The 20,151-nt window shown below is 42.3% G+C and overlaps 2 protein-coding genes across 3 annotated transcripts in view; both read right to left on the bottom strand.

Moving 5' to 3' along the window:
* Nucleotides 1-994: 994 nt before the first annotated feature.
* rpl6 (ribosomal protein L6) lies at nucleotides 995-11,211 on the bottom strand. The gene is made up of 7 exons (XM_033043731.1): nucleotides 11,141-11,211; nucleotides 8,099-8,296; nucleotides 7,802-7,900; nucleotides 6,666-6,809; nucleotides 6,419-6,467; nucleotides 5,743-5,927; nucleotides 995-1,191 (listed from the first exon to the last, which is right to left on the bottom strand). The coding sequence occupies exons 2-7, from the start codon at nucleotides 8,294-8,296 to the stop codon at nucleotides 1,039-1,041; spliced, it is 828 nt and encodes a 275-aa protein (XP_032899622.1). The 5' UTR covers nucleotides 11,141-11,211; the 3' UTR covers nucleotides 995-1,038.
* A 1,978-nt stretch (nucleotides 11,212-13,189) lies between these two features.
* Nucleotides 13,190-20,151, bottom strand: part of acad10 (acyl-CoA dehydrogenase family member 10) — a 31,384-nt gene continuing 24,422 nt past the window's right edge. For both annotated transcript variants that reach the window (XM_033043733.1, XM_033043732.1), the window contains exons 16-21: nucleotides 19,893-19,983; nucleotides 17,621-17,779; nucleotides 16,604-16,776; nucleotides 15,971-16,114; nucleotides 14,758-14,835; nucleotides 13,190-13,445 (exon numbers count right to left, since the gene is read on the bottom strand). In XM_033043733.1, the coding sequence (XP_032899624.1) occupies nucleotides 13,290-13,445; nucleotides 14,758-14,835; nucleotides 15,971-16,114; nucleotides 16,604-16,776; nucleotides 17,621-17,779; nucleotides 19,893-19,983 (801 nt within the window). In that variant the 3' untranslated portion in view covers nucleotides 13,190-13,289. The remainder of the gene's footprint in view (nucleotides 13,446-14,757; nucleotides 14,836-15,970; nucleotides 16,115-16,603; nucleotides 16,777-17,620; nucleotides 17,780-19,892; nucleotides 19,984-20,151) is intronic.

Genomic DNA, 20,151 nt, shown 5'->3' on the forward strand with positions numbered 1-20,151 from the left:
TTTCTGCTCCAAATTCTACTCTTCACTCACTTGGCATATCAGTTAAAAAGCATAGAAACAAAGTACCAGCAAGCCAGGCAGCATCTCTGGAGAACATGAATGGGTAACGTTTTGGGTTGGGTAGTTGGGGTAATGCGAGGAAAGCTGGAAGAGAAGTGGGGGCAAGTGATAGGCGGACATAGATGAGAGGATCTTTTGATAAACAGATGGTTAGACAAAAAGGCTGGCAGTATCATCAAAGACCCACACCATCCTGGCCACACACTCATCTCCCTGCTACCTTCAGGTAGAAGGTACAGGAGCCTGAAGACTGCAACGACCAGGTTCAGGAATAGTCATCAGGCTATTAAACCTTGTTCGGACAAAACTCTGAACATTAATAACCCATTATCTGTCATTTTGCACTTTATCAGTTTATTTATTCATGTGTTTTGTAGTCAATGCCTATTATGTTCTGTGTGCTGAAGCAAAGCAAGAGTTTCATTGTCCTATCAGGGACACATGACAATAAACTTGAACTTGAAAAGTGTGAGATAAGGAGAGAAGAGGTGCAGATTGTGCCTAGAATGGAAAGCCTCATCTTGGGAGCAGATGCAGAGATTGAGGGAGAAGATCAATGTAAGGAATCACCTGTTAAAAGAAGAGAGTCAACATTTTTACTCCTCATTTGCAAGTCTTTGGAACTCTCTTCCTCATAGGCTAGTGACAGCAGATCCCATGAAACTTTCGGCAGACCCAGATATGTTTGTTGTAAGCAAGGCGGTGAATGGTTGCCATGAGTAAATAGGAATGTGGAGTTGAGGTTACAATAAGACGTTAAATGTTTGAAGGATCATGTAGCTTACTCCAGCTCCCAATTTGTACGGTTATGTTCCAACTAGTTTTTTATGATTATGATGTGAAAAAGTAAATTATTCCTTGAATAACTCTAAAAACTGTAAATTAAACTGAACATCAAGTCTGAATAAAATAAGTTGAAACAAAACAAGTAAAATTACTGAATACCAGTTTTAATAAATGCCAGCTTTTATGACTTGCTTAGAAGACCAATTTGTGTGGATAAACCCCCTTAGACAAATAGAACGTGGAATGGAGGTAACCACGTAGCTGCTGGACCTTTTTAATAACAGACATGAGCTGGCAGTCCACAATCTTCTGGTCTTTCTTGCGCTGTTCTGTTAACTGATACTTCTGTGAAGAGAGAAAAGGATAATAGTGAGGCAAGGTAAAAAACTCAGTAAGGCTACAGTAATTATTATCAAATCTGGTAACTGCTGTAATGTTGTATGTGAATTGTGCGTTGGACCATTAAACAACTGTTACAGATTTCAGCTTCCTAAGACAGAGAAGTCGCAATTATTGTTTCTGCTCCAAATTGTGATGCAACCAAATGAACACTTCAAAAAAATGCACAGGATCAGGAGCAATACTTAAATTTGTGCATTTAATGCCAGCAGCAATGCTATAATTATTTATCTCTTAGCAAGATAGTATAACGTGTGCCCAGCAAAGTATACAATGTACTCGCATAGAAATAATCAGCAGATAGATTTTTAGGCTCATGTCATGTGCATTCCACTTTGGGTGGCACAGCGGTAGAGTTGCTGCCTTACAGTGCCAGAGACCCGGGTACGATCCTGACTACAGGTGCTTAGGTTAATTGGCTTCTGTAAATTGTTGCTAGTGTTGGTAGAGTGGAGCTAATGTACGGGTTGGTGCAGACTCGGTGGGCAGAAGGGCCGTTTCCACACTGTATCTCTAAACTAAACTTAGCTATAATTATTAAGCACTTGTATTGACATAGGGTAATCAAACAGGTTTACTATTTTGTACATCCTACTTACTTAAGAGGCTGTCCCACTTGGGCGACCTAATCCGCGAGTTCTGGCGAGTTTGCCCTCGACTCATACACGCAGCATGGTCGACACAAGGTCGTAGGAGGTCTTTGTAACTCTCCTTCATGCTCGAGAGTAGTACCCGCGTACTCGAGACATCAGCTAGGTCACGGCGTATTTTTCAACATGTTGAAAAATGCCCGCGAGTAAAAATAGTTCGCCATGGAAAAAAAAAATCGATACTTTTTTACTCGAAGGTTTAGAGTAGGCCGTAGTAGGTCGGCATGTAAGTCGTAGGTAATCAAGGGTAGTTGAAGGTAGTCGTAGATAGTCTTCATCATAGTCAAAGGGAGGTCGAAGGAGGTCGTCTTCACTCTCCAATATTCGGGGTCCAATTTTCCCAGTTAGTCGTAGCTAGTCAAAGCTAGTCATCAACATAGTTGAAGGAGTCGAAGGAGGTCTTCTACATAGTCGAAGGAGGTCTTCAACATGACATTTTTTCAAACTCTCCTAAACTCGCCAATTAGGTTGCCCAAGTGGGACAGCCCCTTAACCAGATCCAGTGGGACAAATGGAAAATTGTATCCCCAAGATCATGGTGCAGAACATTGAATCTTTTTTTGATGCTCATTACTGGGAAAATACTTATTTGCAGTAATTTTCATTCTAGAAATTCCTTAAATCAGCATCAAAGGCTAGAACTGTGGAACACGCACTAAAACTTATCCATAATATGCTAATGGACATGTAGTTCCTCAGGACCTCCAAACGCACTTTCGATCTATGATTCTATAGAGTGATACAGTGTGTAAACAGGCCCTTCGGCCCAACTTGCCCAGACTGGCCAACAATGTCTCAGCTACACTTGTCCCACTTGCCTACGCTTGGTCCATATGTCTCTAAACCTGCCCTATCCATGTACCTGTCTAATTGATTCTTGAACGATGGGATAATCCCAGCCTCAACTACCTCCTCTGGCAGCTTGTTCCATACACTCACCACTCTTTGTGTGAAAGTTACCCCTTGGATTTCAATTAAATCTTTTCCCCTTCACCTTGAACCTATGTCCTCTGGTTCTCAATTCCCCAACTCTGGGCAAAAGACAGTACATCTACCCGATCTATTCCTCTCATGGTTTTGTACACCTTTATAAGATCTCCCCTCATCCTCCTACGCTCCATAGAATAGACACCCAGCCTACTCAACCTCTCCTTATAGCTCACACCCTCTCATTCTGGCAACATCTTCGTAAATCTTTTCTGAACCCTTTCAAGCTTGACAATATCTTTCCTATAACATGGTGCCCAGAACTGAACACAATATTCTAAATGCAGTCTCACCAACGTCTTACACAACTACAACATGACCTCCCAACTTCTATACTCTGACCGATGAAGACCAAAGTGCCAAAAGCTTTTTTGACCACCTTATCTGCCTGCCACTCGACCTTCAAGGAACCATGCACCTGTACTCCTTGATTTCTCTGCACTACAACACTACCCAGAGGCCTACCATTTACTGTGTAGGTCCTGCCCTTGTTCACGTCCCAAAATGCAACACCTCACACTTTTCTGCATGAAATTCCATCAACCATTCCTCCACCCACCTGGCCAATCGATCCAGATCCTGTTGCAATCTTTCACAACCATCTTCACCATCTGCAAAACCACTAACTTCTGTATCATCAGCAAACTTGCTAATCTTGCCCTATACCTTCTCACCTAAATCATTGAAGATGACAAACAGTAACGGGCCCAGCACTGAACCCCAAGGCACACCAGTCACAGGCTTCCAGTCTGAGAAGCAATCTTCCACCATCAAACATCACACTAAAACTTTATCACAAATTCAAATCATTCTTTTACAAACCTTGGGATAAATCTTTGTTTCATTGCTGTTTGTCAACACTATTACAGCATCTCTCGTGGGAAAGACCACTGAATGGGTTAAGACAACTACTGCAAGGAAAAAATTGTAGTAAATCATTGGTCAACTTTTTCCAGAGTGGAACTTGCACCTGCACACTCAGTAGGAATCATATGCAGTAGTTGACTTGAGTAATTACAAAAACAATGACTTTAACCTTCTAATCCAAAGCACAGAATAATAAATGGGGTATGGAGAGAAGGCAGGTACGGGATACTGAGTTGGATGATCAGCCATGATCATATTGAATGGCGGTGCAGGCTCGAAGGGCCGAATGGCCTACTCCTGCACCTATTTTCTATGTATCTATGTAAAACTGTAATCCATCTAAATAAAAAAAACTTCCCACTTCACAAAAAAGCACAAGGTCCAAAATTCTACTCAATTAGCACGTAAAGATGTTGACACACAATAAATACGACAGCCACTAACCACCACATACAACAATGTTTATCACTGGATTTTTTTCAAAGCAAAAAAAGTGGAAAATAGTATTAACCACAGGACACCCGAATGTGTCACAAATAATTAATAACATAGTGCCATGGGGTCTTCCTGGTCTAGGAAAGAGCGGGCAAGTTTCTTTCAAATGATGCCTTATTTTGCCAGATTTCACTTCTTCAGTACTATGGGGTCTTACTAGTCCAAGAAATTGAGGATAGATGCTCTGCCTAACAATTTGTTCAATTTATGACTTCCTTTGGCAGACTGCACCTGGATGTCAGGACTTCTAGACATCTGTGTCTTGTCTCTGGAGTAAAATTAAAGCACATGCTGGGACACAAGGTGCCACTGATGACACAATACAATTCCGAAAAATGTGATGTTGAAATCAAGTCTTGTTTTATCCCCCTCAGGGGCGTACAAGATCCCAAGGGACCAGTTTGAAGAGTAAGCATATTGTTGCCAGAGTCTGGTCAAAATTCACCTTTCAATTGACGTCATTGACATAAACTATCCAGCTATGACCAGATTGCTGTTTGCAGCGTGTCCTGTCACAACAGCAACTACACTTCAAGAAAGAACTTCATTAGTTGTCAATCGAGTGACTAGTCCCAAACAGTAAATGGCATCATGTAAATATACTACCCCCACCCACAATCTATACTGTTGGTCAAACCTTTAGACATTAAAAGTTCAGTCTAGAATGCCACAAGGGATTGAAAGACAGCAGAAAAATGGAAAAAAAGAAAATCGACTCTTAGCAGAAAGCTCCCATTTGTAATTGAGACAATAACAAGAGCAGGATTGATTGCAATACAATCATGCCCTCTAGCCTTCGTTATATCCAACACAAGAGGTTTCAGATTCTCAGCCTCTGCTGTGTTTCTTTAAAACCGCTTTCTAAACAGCTACGGCAACAGCATGAATCATAAAGAGGTATCAGGAAGAGGTAGAGGGAGGGGATAAATCATCCCACTTTGATTTCTACAATTCTAGATTTCCCCCCATAATATGACCCCTTTCTACAAGTAATTTACCTGAAGATACAACTCATATAAACCAAAAAGTGACGTGACCTGCACTGTCGCATGGCCACCCATTCTCCAGCTTGCTCTGCAATGCTAGTTGCCCCAATCCAGTAATGAATGGGATTCAAATCATTAAAGGGATTGTGATTCCAAAATAGTATCGGTAAAAGTTTCAGAAACTAAGTTTCTGTAAGATGCTAGAATCCAACAAAACTGCCCTGCGGCTCATGGGAGGGGCAACATGCGATTAATGGAATTCAGGTCACGCTCCAAGTTAAAGCCTCAAACCGTGTACACCACACGAGAGATACTTTAACCACAACCAACTGTACAGGGAAGGGGAAAATTGAGGTACCATGCACAGGGCAGGAGCAAAGGCCAACCTATTGTCTCCACCAGGGAAAAATTGGAATACCAGGAGAAAAGAGAGGCCATTTTGGCGACTCAAGTAACAACCATCATGTGTTATGACTCTAGAGCTGGAGCATCTTAATATAGCGCAATGTTACCTCTTTCTCAGTGTCAAAGATCTCGCCTTCTTGGTGTTTGGGCCGGCGCAGCCTCTTCCTCTTGAAGTAGGAGTCAGTCAGGTGCTTGGGAAGTTTCACGGTGGACACATCAATCTTTGTAGTTGTCGCAATGACAAATTTCTGGTGAACCCTTCGCAGTGGGACACGGTTTAGAACCAGGGGGCCTATGGCAAAAACAAAACAGTAACCATCTCAATCAACACAAATAATCTGGAAAAGAAACATAAAAAGTAAAGTTTAATGTTAGCCCCATTGAATAATTCACATGTTTTTATTGCAATATGTCCCAATGCTGTTATAGTATGTTTTATATTAAAGAATTTCAATAAGTCAGTCTGACACACGAAAGTAGAGGTCAGGATAGGTAGTGGGAAGTTTAATTGGATGCATTTGTCTTTTTGCACCACTTTTGTAACAAAAATACATACCATTGTGACAATGGCCTTTAAAGGCAAAATTAGTTTATAGACTCATGAATTTCCGTCCAAATTACCATTTTTGTATGAGAGGAGCAGAATCAGGCGAGTCAGCCCATCATATGTTTGCAAAGAAGTTGTAATTATGAATGAGTGCATGGAAAACATGCCAGGAGTAATATCAATTGCCCCAGCAGAAGAAATGAAGGTGATAATGCTGTGGAAGAAATTGTATTTACCTGAGACCAGCAACAGACCGCTATCGAGCTGCTTCAGGAAAACCACACGCTGCAAAGTGAAAATAAAAGTCTCTATGAAAATCATTGACCACCAATGAAATTTGAAAATGACCCCCGATGCCAAATGGAAAAAAGCTTTCACTTGCCCACAAAACCCAGTATTTCCTACACATCTCTCACTCTAGTGTTTCACACTCCCACCGAGACTACAATTACTACAATTGAATGGTAAATCCACAGCCTCTACCTTGCACCTGTGACGACCGGTCAGCAAGATAAGGATTGTTCCTGGGGTGATGGTTTTCCGCAGGCGTCTTTTATGCTGGCTGAAAGGTTTGTTACCATGGCTGAGCCTTTTACGGGGAACATCTTCAGTGGGGTAATAACGTGGCTGAAAGATACAAGGCAAACATACAGAATTATAGGTGACTGCACAGTACACTTATGTCCCACATAATGTATGTTAACAAAATATAATATAATAAAATTGCACCCAAGCTTTATTCTAGCTGCCCAGAGACCTACATCAGCCCACAGGGATTGTGAAGTAACAAGGAGTAACAAGAGCCCATGCCCCTTATCATGTGAAATGTGCAAAACCATTGTCAGAGCTTGGGGATGGGGGGGGGGGGGGGATAAGTAAAGGTAAGAGGCTGTGAATTGAAGCCAAATTATTGCAAAACTTGAAATCTCAATGTGAAAATGGCAGTTTGAAGGTTGCTGCTAACATCATTTTGTTCCACAACACTTCATAATTAGCCATTTTAAATCAGAACTCCAAGACATATTAACTCAAATAATGAAAGGCCTCGGTGGAGAGGATGTTCCAGTCATGGGAGAGTCTAGGACCAGAGGGCACAGCTTCAGAATTAAAAGACAAATCTTTAGAATGGAGATGAGCAGGAATTATCTTGCCAGAGGCGGTGAATCTGTGGAATTCATTGCCAAAGACGGCTGTGGGGGCCAAGGCATTCAGTATTTTTTAAACGGAGATGGATGGGTTCTTAATTGGTATGGACGATAAAGGTTATGGGGAAAAGGCACGAGGATGGGGTGCATGGTGAAGAATAGATAAGCCGTGATCAAATGGTAGAGCAGACCTGGGGACAAATGGCCCAATTCTGTTCCCATGTCTTATGGAAATTGGGCAATCCTAATACTAGCTATTACCACATCTCCCTTAGGGGAGAGAAAATCACCAAGCGTGCTGCAAAATAAAACAAAGTTTCATACAACAGTCTCAACTTAATATGACTTGAAACAAAATGAACAAAGTGATGGCCCTCCTGTTCCACTGTGCCAAAGTAGGATTTTTTAAATCATACTTTGGCATAGTGGAACAGATTTGTTTGCAAATCTCAAAACAGAAAAGGGTTTTGTTACCATCTTGCGGATTTTGACAACGCGGCTACCGCCATTCTTGTCTCCACCAACAGGCTTGGTGACGCTAAAGGGCTTCTTTTCCTTCAGCTTCTTCTCAATCTGAAAAAGGAATGAGACAGGACTTTAATTTTAGTCACAAAAGATGCAAAGAAAAACAGGTGTACAGAATTGGATGCTTAAAACCAGTTACAGCAATAATTTACACACAATATCTTTTGGGTGCCTAAAAAAACATACTAGATTGTAGATGACACTGTAAAACAAACTTCCAGAGTGCCTTCAGATCCTTCTGCTCACCTTGGTTTCAGGAGCATAATATTTGCGCTTGTACATGGCTCTTCTGGCAAACATGGCAGAGCGGGAATATCTGCCAATGCCCCGGGCCAGCACTGGGTTGCGGCTGCAATGGTGCTGTCCTTTCTTTGCTTCCTTTTTTTCTTCTGCCATTGGTTCTTTCTTCTCCGCCGCTACCTGTTCCTTTGTTTCCCCTGCCATCTGCCAAAACGATATTGGGTTTTAGTACAGGTGCGCAAGTGCATGAAATGAGACAAAAGTGACGTAGGCTGCCATCCCACTGGTAAATCAACCAGACCAAGGCAATGCTGGGAAATTAGGTTACTACATGCAAATTGCAGCCCAATTTGTTAAAATAATACCAACATGATAAAAGACCCTAGGTAGACAAAAATGCTGGAGAAACTCAGAGGGTTAGGCAGCATCTATGGAGCGAAGGAAATGGGCAACGTTTCGGGTCAAGACACTTCTACAGATAAAAACCTTAGACATCTAAAATTAAACACATTACAACACCGTCCACAATTGAATAAACAATTTACTGCTGGACACAAAATGCTGGAGTAACACAGCGGGACAGGCAGCATCTCTGGAGAGAAGGAATGGGTGACGTTTCAGGTTGAGACCCTTCTTCAGACCCTAAATGTCACCTTTTCCTTCTCTCCAGAGATGCTGCCTGACCCTCAGAGATACTCCAGCATTTTGTGCCTACCTTCGATTTAAACAGCATCTACAATTCTTTCCTACACATTTACTGCTGGATATGATTTCAAATAATATCTGAAATAACAGAAAATTTAAATGGACTGGTTTGCCATGAGTCAACAATGAAGTAAAATGCAACTTTCTGCTCTGGATTGTCAAGGACTGTCACTGCTCTGCTCACATCTTAAGTCCCACACATCGTCACAAGGATGACACATTGATGCAGCAAGTAGAGCTACCTCACAGCACCAGAGACCCGGGTACAATCCACACCTCAGGTGCTGCCTGCGTGGAGTTTGAATGTTTTCTCTGTGATCACATGGGTTTCCTCCCACATCACAAAGCCGTGCTAGTTTGGTTAAAGGTTAATTAGCCTTGGTAAATTGCCCCTCAATGTAGAGGGTGTGGATGAGAAAGTGAAATAACATTAAACATGTTATTAATGCTAGAAACGCGTACTTTCAAACCTGTTAAAAACCGCGAAAACGGTTAGTTTTTGCGCTATAAATAATTGTGCCAGTCGGGGTGGCCGTGAGACACAGCTATCCTACTTTAGAGTTCCAAAGATTAAGAAAAATGAAGGTAAAGAGAAGAAAGAGCTGAAGGGAAAATAACAGCGGAAGTTGTTGGCCGTGCAGATATAAAGATAGAAAATATCGGGAATTATCGCGTTTGCTCACTGCATTTCATCAAAACATCAATAATGCCTTAGTTTTGATGAAATGCAGTGAGCAAACGCGATTTTTCTTAATCTTTGGAACTCTAAAGTAGGATAGCTGTGTCTCACGGTCACCCCGACTGGCACAGTTATTTATAGCGCAAAAACTAACCGTTTTCGCGGTTTTTAACAGGTTTGAAAATACACGTTTCTAGCATTAATAACATGTACTGGAAGTGACGTTTGTACCCCAGTTGGATTTTGCGGCTCCGTGCGTGAAGACCTATGACTCAGTGACCTTTCGTGAAATCACCCAATAAGCAGATAATATTCATACAATGAGCAAGTGACAATATTATTTGCCAAATGGAGAAAAAACGTCAATACCCATTGATTTGTAGGAAGGAACTGCAGATGCTGGTTTAAATCGAAGGTAGACACAAAATGCTGGAGTAACTCAGCAGGACGGGCAGCATCAATGGAGAGAAGGAATGGGCGACATTTCGGGTCGAGGCCCGTGAGGGGAGTGGGTGGGACAGAGATAGAATGTAGTCGGAGACAGTAAGACTGGTGGGAAAACTGGAAGGAGGGGGGATGGAGAGAGAGGGAAAGCAAGCGTTATTTGAAGTTAGAGGTCAATGTTCATACCGCTTGGGTGTAAGCTAACCAAGCGAAATACGAGGTGCTGTTCCTCCAATTTGCACTGGGCCTCACTCTGACAATGGAGGAGGCCCAGGACAGAAAGGTCGGAATGGGAGGGGGAGTTGATGTGCTTAGCAACCGGGAGATCAGGTAGGTTAAGGCGGATTGAGCGGAGGTGTTCAGCGAAACGCTTGGTCTTGCCGATGCACAGAAGTTGACACCTGGAACAGCAGATGAGATGCAAGTGAACCTCTGCCTCATCTGGAAAGACTGTTGGGGTCCTTGGATGGAGTCGAGGGGACAAGGTAAAGGGACAGGTGTTGCATCTCCTGCGTTTGCAGAGGAAAGTACCTGGGGAGGTGGTGGTTTGGGTGGGAAGGGACGAGTTGACCCGGAAGTTGCAGAGGGAACGGTCTATGCGGAAAGCAGAAAGGCTTGGAGATGGGAAGATGTGGCCAGTAGTGGGATTAACCAATGATGGGCAATAACCATTGATTATTCAGTATAGAAACTGAACCTAGTGTTTCAGAATCGAAGAAGCAGCAAAATGTATTTATGGACAAGTCAGTTGGATAAACTGGTTCCATGGCTATTAAAATATAATAAGGGATAAAGGACCTGGGACAGTTATGTTCTAGTTAACCCTGTGGGAGAATTAACAGGAAGGCCAGGCCGAAGCTCAGTTGTAGCTCCAACAACTAACCCAATGTAGACTGTCGGCCCTGGCTACATCTACTCTCCTCTCTGTTATATATAACGGTGACTCGGCATCCACCGTGTCCGTGCCGCTTTCCAGCTCAGTGTCAAAGCCCAGAGCCGGCATTACGCCGCCTCTCCTCTGGTCCCGCCGAACTCCCCCAACAAAACGCCGCACAAACGGCAACTTAAATCGGCATCCACCACAAATAGCGGCTGATCCCGACCGATGATACCCCGGGACGTGCTTTTCGTGCATCATTTGATGTTAACAAGTCCCCCCCAGCACGGATGGAGCCCGATATCCAACCCTCTCGCTTCACGACAAACGCCGCCATTCTTACCTTTCACTCTAAAAAGGCCTGACATCCGGGCCACCGGGGTATTAACGTCTGCGTGCGTCACACAACTTCCGGCAAAAACCGGCAAGGCACGTTGGGAGTTGTAGTCAATTAACCTCCACTTCCATTGAAGATAGACACAAAATGCTGGAGTTTAACTCAGTGGACCAGGCAGGCAGCATCTCTGGAGAACATGGAATAGGTAATGTTTCGGGTCGAGACCCTTCTTCAGACTGAGAGTCAGGGGAGAAGGAAACTAGAAATATGAAGAGGTACAGAGAACAAATGAATGAAAGGTATGCAAAAGGAGGTATCAAAACCAGCAAAGATCAGGGAAACGTGGAGCCCACAATGGTCCATTGTTGGCTTTGGAGATGGTGATAAGGAGTGGAACTAATGAGTGAAATTTTTAGGACAATTAGGGTTGGGAAGGGAAGGAGGGAAGGCCGAGGTTCTTTGAAGTTAGAGAAATCAATTTCATACCGCTAGGTTGAAAGCTGGCCAAGCGGAATAAGAGGTTTTGTTCCTCCAACTTGTGCGTGGCCTGGTTAGTATGGGAAAGGGTGAGAGAGTTAAAGTTTTTGGCAACCGTGAGATTGTGTAGGCCAAGGCGGACTGAGCAATGGTGTTCAGCGAAATGATCAGCCAGTCGGCGATGGTCTCGCCTATAGGAGAACAGCGGGTACAGCAGATGAGGTTGGAGGAGGTGCAAATGAACCTCCACATAACCTGAAAGGGCTATCGGGGTCCCTGGACAGAGTTGAGGGAGGAGGGATAGTGATGGGCAACACCACGAAGCACCCGGAGGACGTGCAAACTCCACAGACACCGCCCAAAATCGAACTGGGTTTCTAGCTCTGTGAGGCAGCAGGTCTATCAGCTGCGCTACTCTAAATGAAAACTTGTGTCGAGACCTAAAATTATTTACTTCTAAAGATATTTTGCTACCTTTCATTCCTTGCTCCTTTGTGTGCCTACCATGGTAAGAAGTGCACATGAAACGCAAGCCATTAATGCCTTGGAGACAAGAACAAATCGTGACACAATGAGATGCACTGAAAATAGCAAATATTTTAATAATTATGTTTTAATCTTTCTAAAAAGATATACGGATTTTGGATGACTTTATGGTGGACACAGTCATAGAGTGATACAATGTGGAAACAGGCCCTTCGGCTCAACTTGCCCACAACGACCAACATGTCCCATCTACACTAGCCCCACCCGCCTGCTTTTGGCCCATTTCCTTCTAAACCTGTCCTATCCATGTTTCTTAAACATTGGAGAAAAAATAGTGAGTCATGAAACATGGAAAGCAGGCCCTTCGGCCCAATTCGTCTATGTCGACCAAGATTCTCCATCGAAGGTAATTCCGATTGCCAGTGTTTGTCCTATATTCCTCAATCTTACTTATCCCTCACTTGCTCTCATTCAACCAATGATACAGCAATCTCATCAAATCAACTAGGCAAATTGCAACCAGCTCATACTTTACCCGTCAGTAACTTTGCTGAACCATCATCTTGATACTCCGTGTCACAAAGTAGCTTCCTCACGGCAGGGTGAAAAAACAGTAACAATCTACGTAGATTTTTCTTACCTAAATTTGATGAAAGGAATAGAGAGGATTGATGCACCGAGTCTTTTACCCAGAATAGGGGAATCAAAAACCATAGCTATAAGGTGACAGGGGAAAGATTTAATAGAACCCAGAGGGGCAACCTTTTCCACACAGGGGATGGTGGGTTTATGGAACGAGCTGCCAGAGGAGGTAGTTGAGGCAGATGCAATAGCAACATTTAGACAGATACATGGATTGGAAAGGTTTAGAGGGATATGGGCCAAACACGGGCAGGTGGGACTAGTGTAGATGGGACATCTTGATCGATCTGGGCAAGTTGGGCCGAAGGAACTGTTTCAATAGACAATAGGTGCAGGAGTAGGCCATTCGGCCCTTCGAGCCAGCACTGCTAAAAGAGTCCATGTTGAATTGCTCTATGAAAGAATAAAGTATTGCAGGATTGTGTAAAAATACAAAGACAATTCGTGTTATTGATAATCCAAAGTATTTCACAGACATGATTGTAATTTTATTTAAGAAATGTATAGGCTTAAAAAACACACAAGCAATTGTTCTGTTCATCCCCAGTAATCAGCTGTTCTTTGTGGAGCCTATTTGTTTCAATTCAAGCTTGGCAACAAAATTCCTATGAACCTCATCTGGACCATCAGCAAGTCGCAACGAGCGTGCCATTCCAAAAAACTGAGCTAAAGGGTAGTCTTCACTGAGGCCAGCTGCTCCAAATGCCTGAAAAGTAAAGAAATAAAGAGTTGGCAAACACAAGTGTTGGATGATTTTAGACTTTAGGGATACAGCATGGAAACAAACCCTTTGACCCACCGGGTCCACGCTAACCAGCAATCTCCATACACAACCACTATCCTATACACTATAGTCAATTTTACCAAAGCCAATTCATCTACAAACCCACGTCTTTGGCATGTGAAAGGAAACTGGAGGACCCGGAATAAACACAGGTAGTCACAGGGAGAACGTACATATTCCGTATGGACAGCACCCATAGTCAGGATCAAACCTGGTTCTATGGTGCCGTATGGCTTTCTCTCTCCTCACACCTCACACCTCACACCTCTCAATATGGAAATACTCTAACGTTAAAAGATGCTACCCAACAACTCACTCAATAACCACAATTGGCAGCACCGTGGGGCAGCGGTGGAGTTGCTGCCTTGCAGTGCTAGAGACCTGGGGTCGATCCCGACTACGGGTGCTGTCTGTACTGAGTTTGCGTAACTTTCCTCTGCATGCTCCAGTTTCCTCCCATATTCTAAAGATGTGTGGGTGTGTAGGTTAATTGGCTTCTGTAAATTTGCTCTCAGCGTGGAGGATGCAAAAGTGATCTAGCGTTGAACTAGTGTTCAGGCGATCAATGGTTGATGTGGACTTGGTGGGTCAAAGGGCATGTTTTCACTCTGTATCTCTAAACTAAACTAGGAAATCTGAATTTCACAGATAGATGAGAGGCTCAGCTTTATGATGGCATCTCTGCATCAATCAAGTATGATCCTAGAATGGAAACCTGAAATGCAAATCTTCAACTTCGACATTGCCTGAGGTTTCGTAATTAAAGCTTCAATGTTAATGTTTTCCCCTATGCTTCTGAGGAAGTGCCAAGGTTGGTCCACCACAAACTTCTGATACTTTAGACAAAGGAGGGAAAAAATTCCCTACCAGGCTAGTTTTATGTAGGAGATTAAGGTTTTCCAAACTCTTACAGATCGTGTTATAGGCATGATGACCTTTAAAACATTGATTTGCCACCTTTTATGTATAAGTGCCCCGAGGATGCACTAGTTTATATTTGATGTTGGGTTTGATAACTTTATAATTTGATATAAGCAATGAGATTTCATCAAGAATTATTTCTAACCTATGGTTTACACAGGCATTTCAGCAGGGAAAACATTGACAATAACCCAGGTAGAAACAAAAAGGAAAATCATTGTGGATACCCTTGGCTTAGATTCAATAGTGCTACAGCTTGAATGAAAGAATGGAAACACAATTCATTCTTTATTTACACACAAGCTACACTCACCTGGATGGCACGGTCAATAACACGCAACGCCATGCTTGGTGTCACCAATTTAATCATTGAGATCGCAGAAGCTGCTTCCTGCATTGTTAAAAACAAAATTCATAAACTATTGTATTAAGTATAAACAAGTGAGAATATTAGCTGCAATATACAAAGCTATTAGTAAAGCAGAAAACTACCCTGGTTGATAATGCACCAATACTTCATCCATAATCCATTAAGAAGCAACAATAACAAATATTTGTTCTCTTAATAATGACCTGTTATTATTGGTGATTAAGCTTTAATCGTATCACATTGGTGGTGTGGGCCCATGATAAGTTGGAGGATGTGTCACTGTCATGCCACAGAAACAGGCCCTTCGCCCCAACTTGCCCATGCTGACCAAGATGCCCCATCTACAGTGGTCCTACCTTTTGTTATTGTACCTGCCTCAACTAATTCCTGGGATGCAAGCAGAAGCCTCCACGTGGCGCATCCCGGGCAATGCTGACGACAGCAACTGTACCACAGTGACTGACTGAAGTAGCCAATTCTGCAACCACCGACCGTCAACCGTCACTGACCGACCGGAAAGACGTGATATCGAAGATGGCCGGACACGAGGAAGAAGAACTATTTCCTCCAGCAGCTCATTCCATCTACCACATGTTATTTGAGAATGGTGGGAGAGATGTACAACTTAAAGCATTACTAGATGGTCAGACCTCCTTTGGCATCTGCTAATTAGACTGTCCTCACATAGTCTAATGCATGTTTCGTTAGGATAATACTGCTAATTCTAGGTGGACATTATAAACCAAACAAATATTACACCAATGTTTGTATCCCAGGAATAACCAGCCCCCCGAGATTCAATGCACTATAGTCTGACGTGACATGGATTATTTATTCATACAAATTCAAGTCGTAAGAGGGATTAAGTGGCATCAAGGACATCAATGTACAAGTGCCAAGAGTTCAAACGAAGTGAACAGCTGGCACTTCTTTCATTCTAGTGAATTACAATGCTTACAATGTAGCTTGATTGGGCGACTGGTTTGTAGAGCACATGAATTGATAGGGTGAATGCAACAAGTCTTTTACCCAGAGTAGGGCAATCAAGAACCAGAGGACATAGGTTTAAGGTGAGAGGGAATGAGTATAAGAAATGTAAAATGTTGCCAATTTTTAAATCGGAGGTACAAATAGATCATGCTCAGTGAGTCTTTACCTTGTTTCCCACAGTATCCATCAGATGGGCAGCTTTGAGCACCAGCAACCGTGCTTGCTCAATCTCAACCAGGGAGTTGGCAATGTCAGCCTTGATCGTGCCCTGATCAGCTAATGACTTTCCAAAAGCCACTCTTGTCTTTACCTACGTACAGACAGTGGGAAGTTAGAAAACAAGTTAACAATCATCCCTACATAACTGCATTCCAGTTTTGCAGAATTAGACAGTACCAGCAAAGAGATTAGGCCGATACACCGAGCAGTTGCAGCTATTGAATGGAATACCTTAGTGGTGTTATGTGTAATGGTTCCAATGGGACTTTATTTGTCACATGCAGTGTACAGTGTAATTCATTTTTCTATATAGTCCAGTACAAATATCACTGTACATAAGGACTTAGATACTACTGCAGCATGACATACTAACACAAAAAAAATATCATTTATAAATTGTTTGATATTGTTAAGACATCTCTAAACACCACACCATGAAGCATTTCAGAATACAACCAATTGCAACAAGTAACATGGGTTTTTGGTTTGTACATAAAACAGGTCTGCATAAACAACAATCCCTGGTCTAGGTCTGACTGAAGATATATTAAAGGTCAATTTCTTTCTGTCAGACACTCACCCTCTCCTTCATCAGTTCCAACGCCCGATCAGCATTGCCGATGAGTCGCATACAGTGATGTATTCTTCCTGGTCCCAGTCTACCTTGGGCGATTTCAAAGCCTCGGCCGGGCCCCAGAAGAATGTTCTCTTTTGGCACTCGTACATTTTCAAATATAAGTTCACTATGACCACCTGGAGCAAAACAACAAATTAGCTTTTATCATCAAATATAGGCAGCACGGTGGCGCACTAGTAGAGTTGTTGCCTTACAGCGACTGAGACCCAGGTTCGATCCTGACTACGGGCGCTATCTGTACGTTCTTCCCGTGACCGCGTGGGTTTTCTTCTGGTGCTCTGGTTTCTTCCTACACTCCCAAGACATAGTTTTGTAGGTTAATTGGCTTTGGAGAAGATTGTAAATTGTCCCTCGTGTGTAGGATAGTGCGAACGTACGGGGATTGCTGGTCGGCGCGGACTCAGTGGGCCGACAGGCCTGTTTCCACACTATCTCGAAACTAATCAATCATAATTGGATCTACCCCTCTTTTTACCTCATTTTGACAACTGTCTTATTGTCTTACAACTGCATATTTGTTATTTTTCCCAATTCTCTATTCAGGCCAAAAACTTGGCTTACGTTCACAAGTCATTGGAGCAGAATTAGGCCATTCAGCCCATCGAGTCTGCTCATGTGCTTATCAACCACAGTGTAGGAAGTGGTGATTTGGCCCAACTTGCTTATTCTGATTAAAAGAACCCCCAATTAGTCCCATGACCCTACTACATTTTTTTTCCTAATTTCTTTCTGTTATGTGTTAAAAAATTGAAGAAGTTGCTGAAGAACCTTCTTTGAAATGGAACAACCCACATCATAATAATTCACTGTGTACAAATAATTCACCCCATTGTTTTCTGCTTAATAGACCTTACTCCCCATCTGCTTGGTCAAAAGGTTTTAAAGACCCCTAGTTGTTCAACCAGTTCCACAGTTATCTAAATTAACCTAAGATGAATCTCCAATAACACCTTGCCTTACCTGGAGGATCTTCCATTCCATAAACAGATAAGGGTCGGATAACTTTAATCCCTGGAGTATCCATTGAAACCAGGACCATGGACTGCTGTTTGTGTTTACTAGCTTGTGGATCAGTCTTCCCCATAAATACACAGAGTTTACAGCGAGGGTCCATCGCACCTGTTAAGATACACAGAGGAACAATGGCTATCACTGCAAGGACGGTAAATTCACGATGTTTGTAAGTATCACTGATAGATTGTGTAGCATAATTATGCTAATAGATAATCATAATAATTCAGTTTTAATACCCTGAGAATTTTATTGTAGGTCTGATTACATGCTCTACAAGGAAAGATCAGTAAAACTTGAGGTCTACGGTTGAAAAATAGAAATGAACGCGACAAATTAGTTTAGTTTATTGTCACGTGTACTGAGGTACAGTGAAAAGCTTTTGTTGGATGCATTACCAGTCTGAAGAAGTGTACCGACCCAAAACATAACCTATCTATTTTCTGCAGAGAAGCTGCCTGACCCGCTGAGTGACTCCAGGACTTTGTGTCTATTTTTGCTACAGATTTCATGCAAGGCAAAGAAAAGGTATCTCAAAAATTTGCCTTACAGCACCAGAGACCGGGTTCGATCCTGACTACTGGAGCTGTCTGTGCGGAGTTTGTACGTTCTCCCTGCGACCGCGTGGGTTTTCCTCGGCTCTGGTTTCCTCTCGCATTCCAAAGACGTACAGGTTTGTAGGTTAATTGGCGAGTGTAAATTGTTGCTGGTGTGTAGGATGCAAATGTGGGATAACATAGACGTGTGAATGGATGATCGATGGTAGGTGTGGACTCGGTGAGCCAAAGGACCTGTTTCTATGCTGTATCTCTAAACTAAACATTGAATTTTCTAAGACAAGGGGATATAATGTAGGCTTAAAAAAAGTAAAAAAATAAATTAAAAACAATTAATTAGAACCTTTTTGTACAAAATGTAAACAATTATAATAACATGCCATGGAGGCTAACAGATATAAAATAGAAATTCAAAGTGCACCGAAATAAGAAAATGGGAGACCTAGAGTAGAATGTACAGTATATAAAAAATACATTTATGACATTTCCTCTAAAATGATAAATTTCAGAAATAGGACATGCATGACAATATCTAATTATCTCATATAACCATATAACAATTACAGCACAGAAACAGGCCATCTTGGCCCTTCTAGTCCGTGCCGAACACTTATTCTCCCCTAGTCCCATCTACCTGCACTCAGACCATAACCCTCCATTCATTTCCCGTCCATATACCTATCCAATTTATTTTTAAATGATAAAATCGAACCTGCCTCCACCACTTCCACTGGAAGCTCATTCCACACAGCTACCACTCAGTTTTCACTTTTTATAATTTAGTTAGTCCGAGCACGAGTTCAACTTGGGCTAATGACAAAAACATATAGAGATTATAAATAAGAAAGACTACAGAGAAGAGCAGCAACATTATTACAAAATGTAAAACTGCTGGACTTTGATAAAAGTTGGGAAGATAGGGAAAGTAACAGATGAAGCATTATTAATTTGGCAGTCAATGAAAGAAAGAATGCATTAATTATTGACATCATTATTCATTTGGAGAAACATTTTCAGTGAGAACTAAAAATGCAAAGTATTGGGCATGAGAAAATATAATTGAATTCACAATCACTGGCAGAGGGATGAATGGGTTTAGTTTAGTTTAGAGATAGTGTTGAAACAACCATGCCCGCAGCGATCAACACCCCATACACCAGTTCCATCCTACACTCTAGAGACAACTTACAGAAGCCAATTAACCTACAAACCTGCACATCTTTGGAATGTGGGAGGAAACAGGACCAACCGGAGAAAAAAACCCATGTGGTCACAGAGAGAACGTGCAAACTCAGTACAGACTGCACGCGTACTCAGGATCGAACCTGGGTCTCTGGCACTGTAGAGCAGCAAATGTAACCCTGCACTACTGTGCCGCCCAAATTAGCAACTGATCATTTGGACGTGTCCTATTTTAAAATCCAATATAAATACGAGACTTGTACGACAATTTCTAGATGATCCATGCAAACCAACAAACAAGAAAAAACTCTAACACAGCTTAATTCGACATCATCCACACCAGAATCAACTGCATCGCTGGGAATGTCCTCCTAATTTCAATCTTTACTTGGTTATCTCCAAGCACACATCTCCTACAGTAGTGGTTTGAGAGGGAACCATCCCACTCTTTCCCATTTTATCACATTGTGCATTTTCCTTACCCGATGTCCACCACTTGTGGCCATTGAGAATATAGAAGTTGCCCTCCTCAACAATTGAGGCTTCAATGTTTGTGGCATCGGAAGAGGCAACCTGCATGATTCAAGAGAAGGAATCTGAAACCTCTGCAAATAAACCTCTGGCAAGATGATTATCAAGATCTTGAATATGAACAAGCAACTGAGTCTTTTAACGCAAAAAATAAATAAAATTACAATGCAGTCTATTTTAATAAAAATAGAAGTATGGGAGGAAACCGGT

Source organism: Amblyraja radiata, chromosome 25 (genome assembly GCF_010909765.2).
Source record: "Amblyraja radiata isolate CabotCenter1 chromosome 25, sAmbRad1.1.pri, whole genome shotgun sequence".
Lineage (NCBI taxonomy): Eukaryota > Metazoa > Chordata > Chondrichthyes > Rajiformes > Rajidae > Amblyraja > Amblyraja radiata.